Source organism: Hydra viridissima, unplaced genomic scaffold, assembly GCF_058129835.1.
Source record: "Hydra viridissima isolate aposymbiotic clone 2 unplaced genomic scaffold, HvirCarnegie_v1 scaffold_16, whole genome shotgun sequence".
In the NCBI taxonomy this organism is placed as follows: Eukaryota; Metazoa; Cnidaria; class Hydrozoa; order Anthoathecata; family Hydridae; genus Hydra; species Hydra viridissima.
Window position 1 is genome coordinate 4,336,110 of NW_028324315.1, and position 21,123 is coordinate 4,357,232.

General features: G+C 29.7%; 4 protein-coding genes across 6 annotated transcripts in view; 2 read left to right on the top strand and 2 right to left on the bottom strand.

Annotated features, from left to right (window-relative positions):
- Positions 1-21,123, top strand: part of LOC149877590 (uncharacterized) — a 375,375-nt gene that overhangs the window by 294,565 nt on the left and 59,687 nt on the right. The gene's annotated exons all lie outside the window — the stretch shown is intronic.
- LOC149877609 (peroxisome biogenesis factor 2-like) lies at positions 108-1,640 on the bottom strand. Its single transcript, XM_090073982.1, has one exon. It carries the CDS (start codon positions 1,617-1,619, stop codon positions 747-749), a length of 873 nt encoding a protein of 290 aa, XP_089930108.1. The 5' UTR covers positions 1,620-1,640; the 3' UTR covers positions 108-746.
- On the bottom strand, positions 6,679-16,484 carry LOC145181791 (etoposide-induced protein 2.4 homolog). 3 transcript variants are annotated; one of them, XM_080056952.2, is made up of 10 exons: positions 15,247-16,484; positions 13,502-13,562; positions 10,708-10,774; positions 10,386-10,522; positions 10,106-10,176; positions 9,894-9,969; positions 7,571-7,676; positions 7,327-7,438; positions 7,011-7,082; positions 6,679-6,926 (listed from the first exon to the last, which is right to left on the bottom strand). In XM_080056952.2, exons 1-10 carry the CDS (start codon positions 15,399-15,401, stop codon positions 6,845-6,847), a joined length of 939 nt encoding a protein of 312 aa, XP_079913078.2. In that variant the 5' UTR covers positions 15,402-16,484; the 3' UTR covers positions 6,679-6,844. The 3 variants fall into 3 exon arrangements, with proteins under 3 accessions (XP_079913078.2, XP_079913079.2, XP_089930299.1); XM_080056953.2 differs by having other exon boundaries at positions 13,513-13,562; positions 15,247-15,426; XM_090074173.1 differs by lacking the exon at positions 13,502-13,562 and having other exon boundaries at positions 15,247-15,426.
- Positions 16,707-19,583, top strand: LOC149877610 (small ribosomal subunit protein eS19-like). Its single transcript, XM_090074360.1, has 4 exons — positions 16,707-16,845; positions 17,661-17,731; positions 19,114-19,453; positions 19,542-19,583. Exons 2-4 carry the CDS (start codon positions 17,661-17,663, stop codon positions 19,563-19,565), a joined length of 435 nt encoding a protein of 144 aa, XP_089930486.1. The 5' UTR covers positions 16,707-16,845; the 3' UTR covers positions 19,566-19,583.

Below are 21,123 nucleotides of genomic sequence, written 5' to 3' on the forward strand. Positions count from 1 at the left end.
ATTATTATAATTATATTGTTATATAATTATAATATTCTTATTCTGCAATGCTTTCAATATCATTTCTTCTAAATCTAATTAATTCAATTATTATAATTATTATAACTATTATAATTCAAAAACATGCAAAATCACAGATTTAGTTTTAAATGTGAAACTAATTAAAGTAATAAGTCAAAACGAAAAAATATTCAAACTCTAACAACCAAAAAAAAAAAACAACAGTAAAATTGTTAAACAAAGATTTATTGCGAACCCTCAAAAAAATGCTACAACAAAAATCAATTTGACCTTTTCGTGCTCAACTCAAGATAGCAAGTGTGAACATCATTTTAAAATGTCAAACTTATATTTAGCTAAAGTGAGTTAATCTAAAAGAAAAAAGAAAAAGAAAACGTGATTTCTTGAAAATGTTGATTACACACTAGAATATGTTACCATAGAAACACTTTTTAGAAATGTTAGAAAAAGTTATTTTTGAAAAATGACAGGAGTTATAAATTCAAATTGTAATATATTATCATGCCATGACTATAAAATTCTATAAATAAATATTTTAACTACAAAAGTTTATAAACAAAAATATACAAACTTTATGCAACACTTTATACAATTTATGCTAACAAACCTAATCTTATAACCTATAATGTATGATGGAGCAGATGGAATGGTTACAACCAAGAATAACAAATGATGGAGGGGTTACAACCAAGAATAATTAGAATCAACAGGTTCTTGAAAAGTAGTTATTTTTTTGCCTCACACTCAAGTGGATTAATAGACAAAATACTTTCGCCACAAGCTGGACATCTGTAAGAACCATCAGCCAAAATATTTCCTTTGACACAGTACCAACAAAACAGATGACCGCAGTTGCTCACTTGAGGATTAGTTGCTTTTTCTCCACAAACATTACAGTTAATTTTTAAAAAACCTTCTTTCAAAGAACGTGTAAAACCAAAATGTCTGCTAATCAAACACAACAGATTATAAAGTTTTGGGAAGTTGATAAATGGCAACAAGCAAAAAACTGTTTCTGTGATTTTGGACCATATCAACTCTTTGCGCATATAGGCATAATCAATATATCGTGGAGATGGTTTATCTGGCATTATTACCTTCCAGTTAAAAAATCGATCTATTACATTTAGATACTCTCCATTTTTAATAAATAAAACATAGTTGATAAACTCAACCAGCTCTACTATTTTTCCAATGTTTGAAAAGATAATTCTTATTAGAACTTGATTCCTTTCAGATAAAGCAAGTAATTTTTCAAGCACTTGAAGAATTTCAAACTGTCTGCTAGAAACCCAGTATCTTGCTGCATTGAGAAGAAAATACCATAGCTTCTGCCGATCTGATAAACCACCAGGTGAAATGTATTTCATTTTGAAATACAATTGTCCAATAGTGGAATCAGATTTTTTGACTGAATACTTCCAGAGAATAAACAGTAAGAAAACATCTATTTCCTGTTCTAAATGGAGAAACTTGGTGAATGGTTCATTTAAAAGGGAACCTTTAATTTCCTTTTTGAAAATATGGAAAGCTTGATTAGTTAAAGAGTCTGCATCCAGCTGTGTAACACGCAATGGTTTGTAATGGTTGCTATTCATTTCTTTAAAAAAAAAAAAAAATAATCATGTGGATTTTTTTCAGCAAAAAAGGTTAAAGGCACTTAATAAAATTTTATTTAAAATTATTTAACGAAACAACACAAAAACACACAAAAAAAATTCATCTTAAAAAAAAAAAAAATTAGCAATAGAAACAAATAATGACAGAATATCTTTGTGGTAAAATTATGATTTGTTAACAAGTTTTGAGTGTTCATACATGATACTCCTACAACCTTATTTTTTTACTTATCCTTACATTCTGATCAGACATACTAGTTATTTTATATTCTTTACAATCTATTTATTTAAGCAAACGTATTTACCAATTTAGCTTTAATAGAATTATTTCTTAACTCAGTAAAAAAATAATTTGATTTTTCTTTGAAATACCTATTTATGCCTTTTTGTGTAGATTTTACATTTTTGACAGAGCATTTAAGCTTAACATTCACAATTATAGATAATTACTCTCAATAGTGAATGCCTCGCTAAAAGAAAAAAAAGTAACATAGATGTGGCAGTCTTCTAAACAAATTTTTTACTTTAAAATAACCTTATCTTGTTATCTACCATTTATAAAATTTTTAATAATACCACCTATATTAGTAAACAATCTACACTGATTAAGCTTCTTTTTATTATGTATTTATTGTAAATGTGTATTATGTATTTATTGTAAATCTGTAAAGAATGACTACTGATCATCAATGGGCACAACAAGCTTTAGCCTAGTTTACTACATTAGAACATCATTTACAGGACTTGACTTGTTGAAACTCTTATTTTAGTAATTACATTTGTTAATAATCAAATATGGAAATTTTGAGGCTGAGAAAGTCCTTAGTTTCAATTGTTTACTTAGTTGTTACCTTACTTGTTTACATGGAATCTTATCAAACTCACTAATCATTCACTCATTCATTTATCGTGAATATGCTACTTTTTTATGTAGGTTATCTTTGAATGCGATTTTTTTTAGCAGTTTTGTTAAAAAAGCTTAGCTTATAGAAATCTGTACCAGGAAAAATAAACTTAACAACAGTAAAAGAATTTTTGCCAGTATGAACTTGTTGTCTATGCATATTTACGCGAGCTTTTGAACAATAAAAGTATTTTAACGCGTTTTTTCATACAGTCTGTAATTCTACAATGCGGTCAACCCACATTTTTTTTAATGAGATGGGCAAACTGAAATTTTACAAAAAATAACAATGCTTTATGTCTATTCCGGTTACATCAGACTCGCGAAAGGATAAGGGGGGGGGGGGGGGGGAGGAGGGGAAGGTGGAGCAGGCGGGGATTTTCCATATGCTTATATTGGGTTTTTTTTTTTTTTTTTTCAACGTTCTATTTTGAAAAGACTATCGTTGATTACTGTATTTTTTGTAAATAGATAACTTTTCTTAAGTAGGAAAAAAAGTTTTATAAACTTCTCAGCAAAACGCAAAAACCAAATTAAAAAAGCGAAAAAACGTTCTGCAAAAAAAGGGATGAGGACCGGAAAGTTATACAGCATAAAATGTTTATTGGTTATACATGGGTTTTTTAAAAAATGCTATCATTCGTTTCAAACGAACAAACATGCTGTGCTTGTTAGTTTTTACATACATTGTTACTTTAGTAACGATGAACCTATTTTTGTCACTTCTAACAGAAGTGCTCAAAGCTCATTATTTTTCAAGAAATCTTGATGGTTTTTGAAAGAAGTTTTATTAATTTCAGAGTGGAATCCTATCGAACAGAAGAAGAATGGAATCCTGTTGAACAGAGAAGAAGAAAAAATAATGAAGAAAATGAGCCATTTTAAGGGAAGTGAAAAGCTAACCCGTAAGGCATCTACACTTGGAAAATAATATAGCAACTCTTTTCTTATAATTGCTACTCCAAAATGGTCACAGCAGTGAAAATGATCATAACTGTGAGCCAGCAGAGCATCATCCTAAACAAGGATGGAAGAAAAAACTTTCTAATCATTAACCGTGAGCTGCAAAGAATAGCTGTTCAATCAAAATAAACCTTATGCTTGAGGAAAACAAATCGAATTAAAATAAAACTATAAAAAAATATTGTCAAAAAGCAAGCAAAAAGTCTCGAAAAAAAACTTTGATGCAGTTTTGGAGCATTTTGGGTGATTTGCTTTCAGATGCGTTTTTTTTTAATGCTCATGTAAACTAAAACAACAAAAGCCGAACTTACACCAAGAAAGAGATTTCGAAACAAAATACGGAACGAAACAAGGTACGAAATAGATAAGAAAGTCTGTAAAATGACTTTTTTGAAAACTCTGCAAGCAACACAAAACAGAGTAAGAGTTTTTTTTGACAAAGATAAATGGCATCGTAATTACGATCAGGGAAGTAAATATGTATGACCTATATAAAAAATATTCAAGAGAATCTAAACTTAATAACTTGTCTACATACGAGGCTACATTTTATATATACCTTTTATCTCAGGTTAAACCTTCCATAAAAGGACGCTTGTATTATGTGTAGCCTTTAGAAAAGTAAATTTTGTTTTCTCTAAGAAACATCGCAATCGCTGTGTTGCTCCTTAAAGAAATTTTTTCAAATTTCCAAATTACTTTGATAAAATGATCTGGCAGAAGCTTAAACAAATGAGAAACTTGAAAAACTTACTTTCAATTTAAAACAAAAATGCATCCTCTGCTATATTACAAGTAACAACATAATTTTTACAACCTTGGCATTCAGGTTAGCAGCTCCAATCAAGGAATGCATGGACGGAGAATGTAGCAAGAAGGTGCAAACAGAAAGTTATATCTGGCTTTAAAAAAATATATCGAAGAGCATTTCAAAGCTCCGATAAATTACTGTATTAACTTTGTACTTATTCTGCTGCATATCCCCTTTAACCATCCATCCCTAAAGGTAATAACTCTTGGGTTTTTGTTATCAGGACGTACTTCCGAACGACTCCAAATTCGGGGACCTAAGGTCAGCATAAACAGAAACCGAGTTTATACTGATGAGGAATATGTTCTTGTAATGGAGAAATTTAGAACAAAAATAAATTTACTTTTTTCAAAATGGAAAAAATCATTTCCATAGAAAAATTCGCCATCTTGATCACAATTAGAAAAACGGACCTAAATAATGAAATAGCGTCTTGGCTAAAATTTTGTAAAATAAAACAAAATAGATATAAACCCACCACACCATTAATGAAGGGTGAAAATTAAGAAATTAAAGCACAAGAAGTCACAACATTGAAAAAAGTGACAACATATAAAAACCGGTACTTCAAGAAATCGAATTGAAATTGTTATGACAAAATGGAAAAGCAATAGAAATAAATAACAATATGAAAATTAAAAGACATTAAAAACATAATAAGCAGATACTTAAAGATGCAAAAATTTATTATAGGTTTTTACTACCGGTAAGCACATATATTGATATAATCATAAAAGGCATTTTACAATTCAAAATGGCCTTCTTTTTCTGTATAAAAAATGTCTAGCTCTTTTTCCATCTTCCTCATGTTTCTTCTTAAGTTATTCTTCTAAACACTTTATTCCTAAAATTCAATTACGTAACGTTGATTGTACCTACCTTTTCTATTCATTAAAAACTGTATTTATTCAGGCATTCATCTGTGTCATAACGTCCTAATACTTAACCCAGACATTTTTAAAGCCATGGTTTGAAATGCAGTTCGTTTCAGTAGACATCTTTAAATAAATTTGAATTGTTAAAACAAAGTGCATCATTAAAAACAATTTAGTTATTTGCTAATTATTTATATTTAAATAACTAATATTAGACATCGGTGTTTTTATTTAAAAATAACTTGGTGAAAATAAAGCAACAACTTTGCTTCATTTTCACTCTGATAACTAAATCTTTAATAAGAAAACCAGATCTGAGAATATCAAAAAACTTCATAGTTGAGAGATGACGCCCTACTTCTTTCTAAGTTTATGCCGGACCTTTCGTGTTTGAACATTTGTATTTAAGATTGTTTACATCGGGTTTCAGTAAGTCAAGCAAATCCTGGAATCCTCGTAAAGTTTGGCACCCAGTATAAAACCCGATGTTCCACCCTGAGTTTGTGATGTAATCTTTTGTTGCGAGTTTTTTTTGATACATTAGAATGTTTTGTTTTAATTTGAGCAACTGTTTTTTTTTCTATACTTGGCGTAAAAGAATGTAAATTGTTGCGTTTCACATTTAAACCAGAACGTTGCTGCATAAATAGCAACGCGAACTTAGAATTTTTGAATGTCAATGTCAATCCACGGTGGGAACATTCCATTAAAATAGGTAGCTAAAAATACTATTGCTGCCTTTATGCGGATACTCAGCCTTAACTGAGTAAAATAGAGCCGTAAGATAAATATTTTTAAGAGAATCACAACAATATACTTGTAGATTAAATAAAAATTCTTTTAACTCTTCTCAGGGATGGCGTTGGGAGACACTATGACGTCAGAAGACACTATCGACTAAAAAAGGTAAAGTATTGAAAAGTGCAAATTGAAAACTTTTTTTTTTAAATAATTTTTAATTCTCAATCCATAAAAATTGAAGTACTAATTTTTTCCAGATTTTTTGTTTTTTATTATACAACCTTTTCAATGATATATATCGACTGCATTTAATCGAACTGTACCATGAAAAAATACATTAAAATAAACCTGCGTCGTAAGAAATTTTATCAAAAAAAAAAAAAAAAAACAAAAAAAAAACAAACTGAACTTCAAGAAGCTCTTGTTAAATTCTTTCACATTAAAATTTTCATAAATTGAAAAAATCTAATTAAGGGTTTTAGCAACAAAACCGCTATCAGACATTTGTAGTAAGTCATATTCATGATTTTTAATCATTGTGATTTGCCACTGAGCAATCCAAATATAGAACTCAGATAAAAGGAGACATTAAAATAAAGAGTTAAAACAATAACAAGGCCCGATTGGTCATTCACACACAAATGCTTTTGCAGAGTGATTTTTTTCGTAGACAAAGAATAAGGGATATATTTCTTGAATCATAAAAAGAAACCTGTGACTTTCTAAATTCGAGAAAAAAAAACCTTTTGAAACTGAAGAAATCCAAAAATATTTTTCGCTTTTATTTTTGAAACTTAGTTCAAAATTTAATATATAATACAAATTCAAATTCATTAAAAAAAATTGAATGAAAATTTCTAATTCCATCTATAATAAATTTCTTAATATGCCATCCCGCGCCATATTTGCTTCAAGGAATGATTCTTGATTTCAAAAGAAATGTCCTGTTAGTTAACCAAATAACGAACGAGAACAGCCTCAGAGGAAATCTCCTGATAAATTACAAAACATTTAATCGGTAAGTTTGTAAATAAAGTTAAAAACGCATCAATAAAATCACCGCACAAAAGTATTACCCATCAAGCACGGGTTGTGCTTCTAACCCACTAAGTATAAACACAGGGAAGACAATGCCAAAAATACAAGCACTATAAAAAAAAAAAAAAAAAGAGAAAAAAGAAAAGGTAAGGGGAGAAAATAAAGGGAGAAAATAGAATAAATAAAGGGAGAAAAATAGATAAAAAGCAAATAAGTGGAAAAACCTATTACATCATAGAATAAAAAGCAGACAAAAGGGAAAAATAATAAATAAAGGAGGCGGGGATTAAATCTTTTAGATGAGATTTGTTTCAATTTTTAAACTTAAAAACTCAAAACACAAAAAAGGTTTACCTAATGACTGTTGATGAAGAAATATTTGTCAGTGCAGTTAACAATGTGCCAAAACCAACAAAGTACGGCCAATTGTTTTCAATATATGCTAAACGTTTTACTACATTCCATCCTGAAAAGAAAACTTCTATCAAAGAAAAGAGAAAGAAAAGCTTTTAAAAACTTTAACCCTCTCTCCCCAGTTCACTATTTTGTTATTAGCAACTACATTAAAAAACCTTCAAAAAAAAAAGCAAAGCTGCACCTAGATTTGTCCAGGTATACTCAAATGCATAAAGAGAATATAAAAGAGCCATATGAATGAAAGATAGCGTAGGGCCAACAATGGGAATCAACCCAACTAATTGTGCCTAAATTTTAAAAATAATATTGTTAAGCAGAACAATATTTATAAAATTGTATTCTTACAAAATAAAAGAAATGGTCAAAGTTATTGAAAAATACACAAATATATGTTCTAAAATAGGAAAACTGTGATATCAAAATAATGGTCTGTCCTAGAAAAACTCAAAACTGTTCATATTGCAATATATTGCAGTTAAAGCGAAGTCCGAAGTTAAAATATTTATTAAATAAAATCAAAAAAGTAAACATTTAATATATATATGAAGACCACACTGGAAAAACGATCAAGCTACATTTTAGTTTTTTTTGGGTTTTTCCCCGTTATATTCGGTAGAGCATCCCGCCATCAGAAATTGCGTAAATGCATAAATTCCGATGTGAGAAATAGTTTATAAAGGTGACTCCGATGTAATGCGATGGTGAGGAATGGTATCACATCAGAGGTGCGATGTAGTCCGAGGCCGATGGGGAGAATTTCACGCACTCTCCGATATATTTCGAGATTTACGCATTATCGTACGATATTTTCGCGTAATTTCACAATAAATCGTATTTAAAGTGTTAACTCGTAATATTGTGGTATTTACGATGTATTTATCTATAATTACGAAGTTTTCGCAAAATTACAGCAAAATTTTGCAAGCCACCACAAACCATCGGAAAATATCGGAAAATAAAAGGATTAAATCACATCGGAGTCACCTTTATAAACTATTTCTCACATCGGAAATATACGCATTTACGTAATTTCCGATGGCGGGATGCTCTAATATTCGGCTGCAGTTTAACTATATAATAATTGACTATATAACTAGAAAACCGATCAAATTACACAGATATTTAACTTAATAAATAAGTGAGCTATGGTGTGAGCTATGGTGTTTTGAAGTTTAAAATCTAATTTACTCAAAACAATAAAAATGTAGCTTGATCGTTTTTCCAGTGTGGTCTTCATATATGTATGTATGTATGTATGTATGTATGTATGTATGTATGTATGTATGTATGTATGTATGTATGTATGTATGTATGTATGTATGTATGTATGTATGTATATATACACACATACTTAAGAACATGGTCATAAACAAATATTTTCAGTGGATATCAGCTGTTCAATATTATCAACACAGAGGTTTTTCTAAAAGTGACAATATTACAAGCTGTAGAAAAAAACTCTTCTAGAGTTTGCTGAAGCAGCTGGAGTGTACTAATTATTATTGGCAACTTAATCTATTAATCTATTATCTATTGGAACGGAACATCTCATTACTTGCTTATGACAAAGACAACTTCATTTGCTAGAGACTGATCAATGTACTTAGTTACCAAGTTTATTTTTGCAGGATGTTAAGTTGAGAGTACTGTCTTTTAAGCTCAAAATATATTTGATGCAAAAAAAAAAAAAACAAGTAAACTTTTGTGAGCACTTGAAGAACAAGCTTGTTGAATTTGAATTTTTTAGCTTCAAAAATGTTATCTATATTATTGGCTGCTAAAAAGCTTCAATGGATTTTTACACCAAGACTTAAACACTTTATAAAAAACTTTTTCATTCCTGTGTCTTAAATTGTATTCTAAACAACATATTGAATAGTGTGGTCAAAGCAATTATATTCAATTACATTAGTATTGGTTGCAATTCTAAGATCTTTATTGAGCCAAATTTCCATTTGCATTTTTAAAAATGGACTTCATAATGCAATTTCTTTCACATTTTCTTTCAATTAATTTCCATGCTGCAACTATTTTACCATTTATTTTCAACTTACTTAACTTTATTTCCTACTTGCACTAAACTTGTTAAAAAAAAAAAAAGCAATATTTTTATCAGTAGTGAAAAGTACTCCCAGTTGGTCAACACTGACAGTATAATTTATTCTTTAACTATCTGTTAATTATATTTTTTAATAATTTATGCAGCGTTGCACAAATACTGCTGATGTTATTAAATACACTTTTCAGGTTCTTGTGTAAATAGTGCTCAGAATGAGAAATACATGCTTTTTTGCTTCCTCAGACAACAATAAGGATAATTTTGACCATTTATACATTGCAATACAATAATCAACAAATGTATTAAGACAAACAAAAAGGTTAATTGTGTGAATAAGGAAATAAATATAGAAAAAACTGATTACAACTTTACTAACTTAAAGCTGTTTAAAGTATTTTAGCAACTTTAAGCACTTTGATCAATAACCATCAAAAGCATAATTTACCTGCATTAGAAAGAGAACTTCAACTTGTATGCTGAACAAAAAATCAGCTAACATTTTGCTCAATACTTTAAAAAAACTAAATGAAAATTTATTTAACATTAGTGCAATAAAATGTTACCAAAATCAGAGATATGCACTTTTGTTTTAGCAGATTTTATGAATTAAAAAAGAAAGAAAAAAAAAATAGATAAAATAATGATAAAAGATTAAACCTTTCTTTGGTTGAAACAAGAGAAGTTACTGGTCTTCCCAATTTCTTTCTGTAAGCTACATCAGCTATTTCCTGTGCATAACAAAAAAGATTTAGTAAAATACATCAAAATGAGCTCAATTTTAAAACGTTGTAAAAATCAAGAACAAAAACAATTTCACACAGCAACCATTTTATATATTTAATAAAGCAACCAATAGTTTTCTATTTTAATATCATGTGTGGATAGAAAAAGAGAAAACTTGGAATGTTTGCTATAAAAATACTTCATGGTTGCTCACCAAGAACCAAAAACAGTTAAGTATTTTACATAACCAGAATAAAGGAACCACCCACAAGTACTTAAATGTGTAGGTCATAGATGGTTCGAGCCATGACCAAATTGTACTTTGCTGACCTTGATTTTTCATTAACAAAGCTATGAAAATGAAAAAAAAAGATGCCATTGTTTAGTTAAATTTGGAAACTTAACCTAAATTTCATCTAAATCCAAAAGTATTAAAATTGCCATTAAAAATTTGTGTTGAAAAAGAAAAAATATAAAATTGCAAAAAAAGATTGGGAACAGCATTGGGGAACTCATGAGAAGAAAAACAAACTTACCAGTTACAAATGTCATGAGATATTTAACTGCAGGAACTACACAATATTCAAAAAGCACCACACTAAGCTATAAATGAAAATTTAAAAAAGTATATCTAAATCAAAATCTAAATCTATGGCTATGTATGCAAAACAAAGATATTACAACCATTTATGGTAATTAAAGTTTCATGCCTTTCAGCCATCATCAGCATTGAAATACTATTTCATGGCTAATGATTGCTGAAAGGCATAAAACTTTAAGTACCAACAAAGTTGTCATCCTTCATTGTATTTTCTATATATATATATATATATATTAGGTATATGACAAAGAAACTTTTTTCAAAATTTTAATTTTCCTGATGTTGCATTTGATGAACTTTTACCAATAGATCACTGTTTTGAGGTTTATTTCATTGGATCACAAAAAAACCTCCCGCACCAAGCACCTCACCACTTTTAACTTTTTCGATTTTTCACTTGAATTTGTTCCCTGTTCTTACTTCCTTATGCTTGACTTTGATTTTTAAAACTGTAAATATAATATTGTATATTGCATAGTTGTTCATATCATTCAAAAATTTTTTGTTTATTTGCAGTATTAATTTGCAAGATCTGCTGTTTAGTGCTTTGAAAATATGTCCTTTAAAAGTAAAAAGTCAAAATCAGCAGTGGAAGCAGCTGGTGAAATGTGGACACAAAATTTGAAATCAAGCACGATGCGCCATCCTAATATACCAAAGGTAAAACAGGATATGAGCGACAAATTGTGTAAAATGCCTTCCAACAGAGATATCGTTGGAAGATTCTTGGGACTCTTTGATGAATTGAAAGGACGACGTGATCGACTAACAAAAATATCTGAGGAATTGATGAATCTTTGGCAGAAGTTTAATTTTCCTGTTCTTTCCAAACAACAAGTGTCTGCTAATGTTGACAAACTTATCACATCATTTGAGAAACACAGAAAGAGACCAAAAGCAGTATTTGAAGAAATTCTTGCTCATCTGTTCGATATAACAAAACCAGATGGAAATTGGCTTTGTAGTGAGGACAAACAACTGTACAAAGTACAAATTGAATCAGATGGCAGGGTGGGATATAGAACTATGAAAGTGGCTCCTATGTCAACAATCCATCCATCAAAAAGGGCCAAAAGCACATCAGAACCCTCGACAAACCAATCTCCGTACCACTTTCCTGCAATGGTGAGGATTCTGAGGAAGGAAGTAGCAGTGGTGACTCGGAGGCAGTTCCAGGAGAATCTCCCAGAAAGCGTGCAACACGCCAGTCAACTAAGTCTGCTTCCAAACTAGTGTCTAGTCACTCTTTGTCAACCAGAAAAATGTCACGGGTGCTTCAAAGTCTGGCTGAGGATGGAGTTTGTGTCCCAACACCATCACAGTCTGGAGTCTGGTGTCAAACAATCTCTGAAGAGAAATTTTCTTTGCATTTTGATGGTAAGAAAATTGACAAGACTGAGTACCAAGTTGCGTGCTTGAAAAATGACAAAAGAACATTAAAACTTGGCATTTTGGTTTGTGACAGTGGATCCTCTGCAAACATATATAAAGCACTACAGGACCTACTTGATGATTACAATGCATGGAATAGTATTTTGATGATCATCTCTGACACAACAGCTGTAAATACTGGTGGCAAGAATGGAGTTGTAGCCAAGCTTCAGAAAACATTTCAAGATAAGGGATTCGATGAACCTCAATACATCAGCTGCCAACACCACATTCTTGATCTTGTTCTACGACATGTGTTGCATTTCTTTTTTCCTATACAGTCACAGTCGCCTAACATTAACTACAAATTTATTGATGAGATTATGGAGCATTATGATGATCTAAAAAATGCCTACAAGGGCACAGCAGTGGTAGCAGAGTATGAGAACCTTGGCTGGAGACATGACTTTAAATTTCTTTTTCAGCTTTGTGAAGCATACAAGTTTTACAAAAATGAGGCAAAATGGCCTCGTATCAAATGGCACAAGCTGCCATCACTGCACAATGCCAGGTGGAACTCAAGAGGCATTTTTGTGCTTATTGCATTTTTCATTCTTCCAAACTGGTGAGAACAGCTGAGGATAACTTGCAATTTTGTTGCAACTACATGGTGGCGGTCCTGGTTTTCAAAACAACACTATGCAGAGGCGGCTTATGAAGACCTGCTGTCAGCAATATCCCAACTTAAATGTTCCAAAGCTGTGAAATGCTTCTCTACCCACTGGAAGAAGGCAACATAGTAGCCGAGAGAGCTGCAAATTTGATGGAGGACATTCGTTCTTCTTGCAGAACAAACAAATATCTAAACTGTAAATTTATTAATACTAATACACAAATCTGAAAGATTATTAACATCACTACAAATGCTGTAGGACAGTGTAGGTACTCATTCTCATGCATTTCTCATGTGTATTGTATATAAAGCTGACATATTATAATTAATAGCCTTTGGGCCGCTATGTGTTGTATGGTTAAATATGAAACTGTCTTAGGTGCGGGAAGTTTTTTCAAGGTATGGTGAAATCAATGTCATTTCTGTGACTTATAGGCAAAAGTTCATCATTAAGAACCCCAGGCTAATTGATTTAAAATTTATCATATACCTAATATATATATATATATATATATATATATATATATATATATATATATATATATATATATATATATATATATATATATATATATATATATAGAGAGAGAGAGAGAGAGAGAGAGAGAGAGAGAGGTACCATACTTTCATAGAATCAAGGAATAACCATGTAAATATAACCATATAAATATTTTAAAATGTTTACCAATAACAAACCTCCATTTAAGAAGCAACATTGGGCAATCATTGGTAAAACCTTTGCTTTTCTAAACATACATGTGCACTATGCTAAACATACATGTGTACTGTGCTGACTTAACAAATATAAATGCTATCTTTATTTATATGTACTGCACTAACTTTACATGCAAATTTACTGTACTTTCTTTTTAAGCATACATGTGTTATATACTAACTTTAAAAAGATATTTACTTTATAGCTTATACACTGCTGCTCATAATTATTTGCCCATCCACATTTTGTTTGACATTATATATATTTGAGATTTATGTCTTTGATTTTTAAAATCATTTTTATGTTGTTCTTATTTCAAATCTATGTACTAATATTAACTCTATCTATGTTATAACTCAATGTTGGCCTTTAAATACAGAAGTTAGTGAATCAACAAAAACTCAAAGAATAAAAATATACTGGATTTTATAATCTTTTAAGACCAAAATTTTAACTCAGCCTCTTCAGTACTTTTTTTTGCTACTTAGTGACAAGATTTAAAACTACTTTCAAATAAATGAAGGTTACATAAGTATAGTATTTCTTGTGTTGTGTCACTTTTAGAAAGTTTTAGCTACTAATAAACAAAATAATCATCTGAATGCATCTGAAATAACTTTGCAGTTAAACTTTTAGAGGGTTAAACCAGTCATTGTGCTAATAGTTAAAGAGAAGTTGAAAAAACTGAGTCTTCATGGTAGAGTGTTAGTAAGAAAGCCAATTTTATGCACGATTAATAAGCAGGCGAGGTTACCATGGGCTAAACTACACAAATATGAAATGATGAACTTTAGGTTTGGAACTTTTGACTCCAAAAGTTGAGTACCAGCAGGGGAAGTTATATTTAATAAAAAGGATCAACCAAGGCTTTTCTCTTTTATCAAACATGGAGGTGGTGTAAAACGTTTTTTTTTCATGGCAATACAGTTGGTAATACTCAAAAATAAAATGGAATAATGAAGAAAGATACTAATAAATTATTAAACAAGTAATAGTGAAGTAATACCAGGAAAATGAAGTGTTGCTATCCAGACTTGCTATTCTTGGGACAAGATTTATTTTACAGCATAATGATTCTAAACACTCATACAATCCATGTTAAAATTATTTAAATACATAAATAAACAAGAAATGCTAGAAGCTTTAGATTGAACTCAATTAAACTACTACCTTTGAACTCAATTGAGCTATTATGGGATGTGTTGGTCAGATAGGTAAGGAAATTGTGCCCCTACAGTTAGGGAACCTTTAAGGAGTATTCTGCAAGGAAATGTGTTTAAAATTTCAAAGGACACATTAACTAATTTGATTAGCAGGATGCCCAGAGTTTATAAAGTATTATTCAAAGATTAAGGTGGACACACAGAAAAATTACTATTTAACAACGATAATTAAATTTATTTTAACCAATGTGTTTATCACTCACATCAACTGAGTTAAACTTTTAAGAGTTATTTATGTGAAAAATATTTGATTTATTTGGTGGGTGATTACTTTTAAGCAGGAGTGTACATGCAAGGTGGCTTTGAAAGGGTTTGCCAAATTTCACATGCCTAATCTGTAAAAACTGAACTTCTAAATTAGAAAGATACCTAGGCTCAGGTCAGGATATCTTTTTTTCCTTCCCCCTCCCCTATCTCTGATAGGATCTGTACACATACAAAACTTTCTCTCTAAACATTTGCCAATTTTTTTACAATCAATAATGTACATACTTCTTCTCATTCCTTGAGTCTCTAATACTATGTCTTACAGAAGGACGGTTATTATTTGCTTGTTCGTCATCAATGTTGACCACAACTCCAATACCTAAGAAAGAATCTCGAATACCACATAAGAAACCAAAAACTGATGGCTTAACAATATTCATAGCATGATGTTTTTATGACAATTCTAAAAGAAAATTACAAACTTTAAGAACTTCTATTGTTAAAACCTTGAAGTATAAAAAACTAACTTTACCTATAAAAGAAGTTTTAGAATTGAAAATTAAGTTTTGGATAAAAAATTTGTACATCAATGGTAAAGAATCAGCTACAGGATAAAATTTAATTATTGTAAAAGAGAGAAACAACTACAAATTGTGACTGAAATAAAATAGAGGCCCTTACTCATTTTATGACATTGAAGAAACTGAAAAAATACTATTAAGATAATATGTGATAAAGTAAAGTGATTGAAATATTAGTTGAACATAGTAACACTAATTCCACTTTTAGTCAAATGATCTTTTTAAAAAACATTATCACATTTAAAATAGCTTTTTGAGTTCAGAAATCAATACACATATTATAATCAAACTTTAATTTTCCTGTCTATTTAACAATAACCATTAGAAGTAAATGATAACCTTTATGGTTTCTTTATGAGTCTTTATTGTGTTTTTTGATTTATATACATCTATTTTAATACAACTCTTTGCTATGTAATGAAAAATAAGATTTGTTTGACAAACCAATAAACAAAACTACTTGAACTTTGGTACCATAGACTCATAAAACCCTTTAAAACTAAATAAAAGAGGATACAAATGAAGTTCATGTTGTATAACTGGTCTTAAAACGTTGAAAGTAAGCTGAGAGGTTTGTAGTTACAAAAAAAAAAAAAAAACTCTTTTACGAGTAAGATAAACTATACCTTTATTTTACCTCGTAATTGGTAATAACATATTATGATTTACAGTACAATAGCAGACGAAACACCATATAATTGTGTGATATTGCAAAGACATGATAATAGTTTACAAACATAAATTTTTATAAGAAGCTTAGTGATTTGTACGTAAGTTGAATAAAGAGTTTGGTGGTATACTTAGAAGATTTTATAACAGTGATATTTTTTTTATTATCTTTGTCAGATAAACACCAAAGACCTTTTATTAAATTGCTATGAGACTATAAATATTGTAATTGTATTAAGATGCGTATTTCTTGCGTATAAAGTTTAAATGATCATAACGTTACATTTAACGGATATTTACATACTTTCATCACGTAGTTATTAGACGGAAGCCGAGAAAGTTTAAGTAAATTTTAAATTTACAGACTTACTGCTTGTGAAAATATATTACACTATTTTCATAAAAGGAATGTTATATTTTAATAATTTTATTTAAACATATTTTTAAAGAATTTAGGATGTTTTTTTTACTATTTTACGCTTCATATTATAAATAAAAAACTAAAGTTTAAAGTATGCACTTTTGCTTAATAAAGAAGAATGGGTTTTAATGTTCAAAATGGAATCCATATATCTCACGCTCTTTTCTTACATTTACGAATCGTGTCACCGCCAGTGAATCGAATAGGATCAAGGTGACTTGCGCTACTGTTTCCTCTCTAGTTCTTAATTTGTAAAATTATTAATTTATATAGGAATTCACTTTTGTCTTTATTAATTGAATGCTCTTTTAACACATTTAAGATATCTCGTTTTTTGTGTTAAATATAGATGTATCTCTTAATGTATATATAAAAAGAGTATGTCTTCAAAACAAAAACAGTTATGTGGTGTTTTTTAGCTTCACTCAGCCATATTTGATAAACATAAAAAAAAATAATTTTTAAACTTATTAACTTAATCACCTAAAGGTTCTTTATAAATATGTATGGGTTTATCAGAGTCTCGTGGTTTGTATAACCTTCTTGTTATTTACGTCCTGTTTAAAAACTAACACTAAGTATTATTAACACTAAGTTATATTATGCAATTAAAATTAGTTGTAAAAAAACGTGTATATAAGATTTGAAATATTGTTTCAACATTATCAAGAAACAGCAACAACACTAACAATTTAATGACACTGAATCAAACTCGAACTAAAGTTTGAGATTTTCTGGCGGGAAAATGTACAGCGATTGATTTTGCATATTTATAAAATTACTAAGCAGCCGAAGTTCATGTATTACTTTGTTTAGAATGAGAAGTCCAAAGCTAAAAAACCAGAAAATATTATTCATGTGTACTTTTATACTCTTTGGACTATTAATAATATTTTAGGGTTCTGTTAAAAGCTTTTCAAATATTTTTGAATATCTCTAACCTTGTGGTTTTTACTTTTAATGTTACTGTAATAACTGGCTGCTACTTGTAACTTGTAATTTTTTAAAATGTTGCTTTTTTTAATTAGATGCCTGGAGTAACTGTAAAAGATGTCAGCCCACAGCAATTTGTAGTGGCTTTTGCTGCTTACCTAAAAAAGTAAGTATAATTTTGTATGGCTCTTCATTTTCATCAATATTACTTGCTCAGTTATCTCTCTCTCAAGCTCTGAGAAAATTTGTTATCTGTAAATTATCCAATAAATATAGGCCCTACTTGACTTTCTTACCCTCCCCCCTCTCCTAATTTTATGATTCATTATGATAGAGAATTTTATGCTTATTAAGAATCGTAATAAGGGTCTCAAAATCAATGAAAAGAGCTCTAAATTGAAATTGAAAGTAGTAAATTACTAAATTATACAACAAATCCCTAATATTTACCATCATGAATAGTGATATTTTTTTTTTTTGTCTAAAAGTTATCTTTTCAAAGTATTCACAACCTAGTTTTTATTTTATCATAATGAAGACTTCGAATAATTGAACATGAGAATTCATTCACATTTAAATTATCCTGCCAATATGTTTTCACTTGGGCTCTTACTTAGTTGTCTAGAATATCTTCAAATGTTTTTATGGAATAAGTTGAAAAATTCTTTTATTGATTATATACTTAAATGATTTTTAAAACAATTAAAGTTGTTTATTAGCAAAGTAAATATATTTAAAACTATGGACTTTTTTTAATACTTCAAGTTAATCCCCTGTAAAAACTTATTTTCATTGTGTCTGTCATACAAAAAGGAGTGTTTCAAAATACTTATTGTGTTTCTCCAACAAACAAGCACAGTAGCGCTATTGCCTTGGATCTCGCTAATTTAAATTGGCTATTTTCATAGCCACACATTTTAATTAAGAAAATTTTTTGCAAAAACAGTTAAATAATTCCATTTTTATTATTCAATAAAAGTTCATCTTTTCTATTACTTTTTTTTTTTTTTTTTTAATAATACAAATTTTTATTTAAAAAATAGTCTTATATTCTTCTATAAAAATAAAATTCTCAAGTAGGAATCACATGTTTCACAAGATGTTATATAGCTTGTTTGTATATCTAATTACACTCGGTAAAAATTTCTGCACCTACAATAATCCAAAAAAAAACATTTTTTATAATAAAAATCAGGCTGGCAATTTTTTGCTTTTGAGAACAAAATCAACTGTAATGTTAGTTTATTCAAGATGGCGAGTATTAGGGATTTGTCATATAGTTTTGTACTTTCAACTTCAGTTAAGAATGCTTTCCATTAATTTTGAGACCCATGTTTTATACGATTTTTAATCAGCATAAAATACTCTATCAGAATCATAAAATGGGGGGGGGGGGGAGTTAAGTAGTGCCTAAATTTATAACAGCAATTTCAAGAAACTGTTTGAAGATATTTTTTTTGGTAATAAAGATAAAAAGATGTTTATAAAAGTTGTTTTAAAGTTTAGTCTGTAAACTAATATTCATATATCCTTTTTGTCTATTTAAAGAAATAACAAATTAAAGGTACCTGAATTTGCTGAGATAGTCAAAACTTCAAAAGCTTGTGAGCTTGGACCTTCTGATCCTGATTGGTTCTATATCCGTGCTGCAGCTGTTGCACGTCATATTTACTTAAGACCAAATCTTGGTGTTGGTGCCATCCGTAAAATATATGGTCGCTCACAAAGAAATGGAACAAAACCATCTCATGCTTGTTTGGGATCAGCATCAGTAGCACGAAAGGTCTTGCAATCGCTAGAAGGTCTTAAACTAGTTTCTAAAGATGCAACCGGTGGACGAATCTTGACTTCAACTGGTCGAAGAGATATGGATCGAATAGCTACACAGGTATTTATTTTTGTTAATTTTCTGATTAATATTTTTGTGTTTCTCATTCTCATAAATGATAATCTTTTGTTGGGTTTATTTTATTTAGGTTGTGAAAAAAGATTCAAATTAAAAGAATTATACCAACAAAGCTTGTCTCTTTTCTGAATTCAAATTTGAGGTTTAAAAAGTATTCATGGTTTGGTGTGCTGCATACACTACTTTACAATGATAATTTTATTTTAAGTATTAACAGCTATGAAATGTTGTCTATCTTCTAAATCAAACGATTTGAACTCTATCATAAATTTAATCTTGGATTTCTAAGATTTTAGTCTAATCTCAGGTAATCAAAGAAATCGGCGAAATCTTTAATTTACTCCAAATTCGATGTGAAATTTAATTAGCTATTGGGTAATAAATTGTTAGCCGTGATTATGCCAGTGTGTAAAAAATTTTCCTATTGATAAAAGGACCAATGAAGCATTCTTGATATCTGTTTTCAGAGTTGTTACGATATGTCTGGCAGATCTGTCGATATTTTCCGTCAATTTAAAACAGTCATCTACATATTTTGACAATTTTATGTCTAAAACATTTTCTGCCGACATAAAATATGCCCGAATCATACTGTCCATCCATATACTTTGATAATTTTATGTCTGAATTATTTTCTATCAACATGTTTTGGTATAATTTTGTCTGAGACATGCTGTTTCATATTTTTGAAGAGAAAAAAAATCGATCTAAAACTTAGCGCATTTCAGTTGGAAGAGTATAATGAAAATTATGTTAACGAGCTTGTTACTTTTTCGCAATCAATTATTCTTCATACGACTTTTAAAACCCTACAAACAAAGTTGTCTTGGGTCTTTTACAGCATAAAATTCTATGATCGAATGATCTACAGCATAAAGGAATTAAAAATAATTCTATGCCAGACTGATTAATTACGTCCCAGAATTGAAAATATCGCAACAGAAAGATAGGGTCGAATAATGTATGGTCAAAAGAAATTATGTTAAAAATTGAATTTTTCACCAGCGCTATGCCTCGCATTAAAATAGATTAACCGTAGCACAACCGACAATTTCAAGCAATAGTCAAAATACGATTTTAACCGCAAGAAAATTTCCGGCCAAAATTTATCATTGAATTTATCACCGAACTGTATTAAAAGACGATTATTAAACGAACTATTCATTTTTGCTGGTTAACACGGTTTTATTAACCGGTTGTCCAGTGGTTTGAATTGACAATGGAATATTTTTTTTTTTTGGTCACTTTTTTCGTTTACCTTATGATTTAAAGTCAAATATGGAGAATAATTTATTGCATAATCAAAAGTAAAAAGTCAATTTGAAATTGATAAAGAACAAGGAAAATGTAAAATGTGCAAAAAATTTTACGAAAGCAAGTAAAGCAACGTTAAAGGTCGCCTTCGAAAACACAAAGAAAAAGCATACTAAATCGAACTAGTTGAATTAGTTATGAGGAATCGAAATGGCGATGAGATTCAACTAATTCAACAAATTAAGCTGGAAGTTGATGTAAATCAATTATTCAATTAATGATGAACCGTAGCTTGTCTTTCGCGTCAGCTGATGAAATCGGACTAATGTCTTTAGTGGAAATAGCACTCAAAGAATTCAAAATTGTTCTATATCGTCACAGCATGAATGCTACATGCG

Bases quoted from the DNA above. Each gene is read 5' to 3' on its own strand.
- LOC149877609 (XM_090073982.1), bottom strand. From the start codon at position 1,619: ATGAATAGCAACCATTACAAACCATTGCGTGTTACACAGCTGGATGCA.
- LOC145181791 (XM_080056952.2), bottom strand. From the start codon at position 15,401: ATGAATATTGTTAAGCCATCAGTTTTTGGTTTCTTATGTGGTATTCGA. The intron at 10,177-10,385 runs GTGAGCAACCAT...TGTTATGCACAG, and splicing joins TTAACTGTTTTTGGTTCTTG to GAAATAGCTGATGTAGCTTA. The intron at 9,970-10,105 runs GTTTAATCTTTT...ATTTTCATTTAG, and splicing joins CTTGTTTCAACCAAAGAAAG to TTTTTTTAAAGTATTGAGCA.
- LOC149877610 (XM_090074360.1), top strand. From the start codon at position 17,661: ATGCCTGGAGTAACTGTAAAAGATGTCAGCCCACAGCAATTTGTAGTG. The intron at 17,732-19,113 runs GTAAGTATAATT...GTCTATTTAAAG, and splicing joins TTTGCTGCTTACCTAAAAAA to AAATAACAAATTAAAGGTAC. The intron at 19,454-19,541 runs GTATTTATTTTT...TATTTTATTTAG, and splicing joins TGGATCGAATAGCTACACAG to GTTGTGAAAAAAGATTCAAA.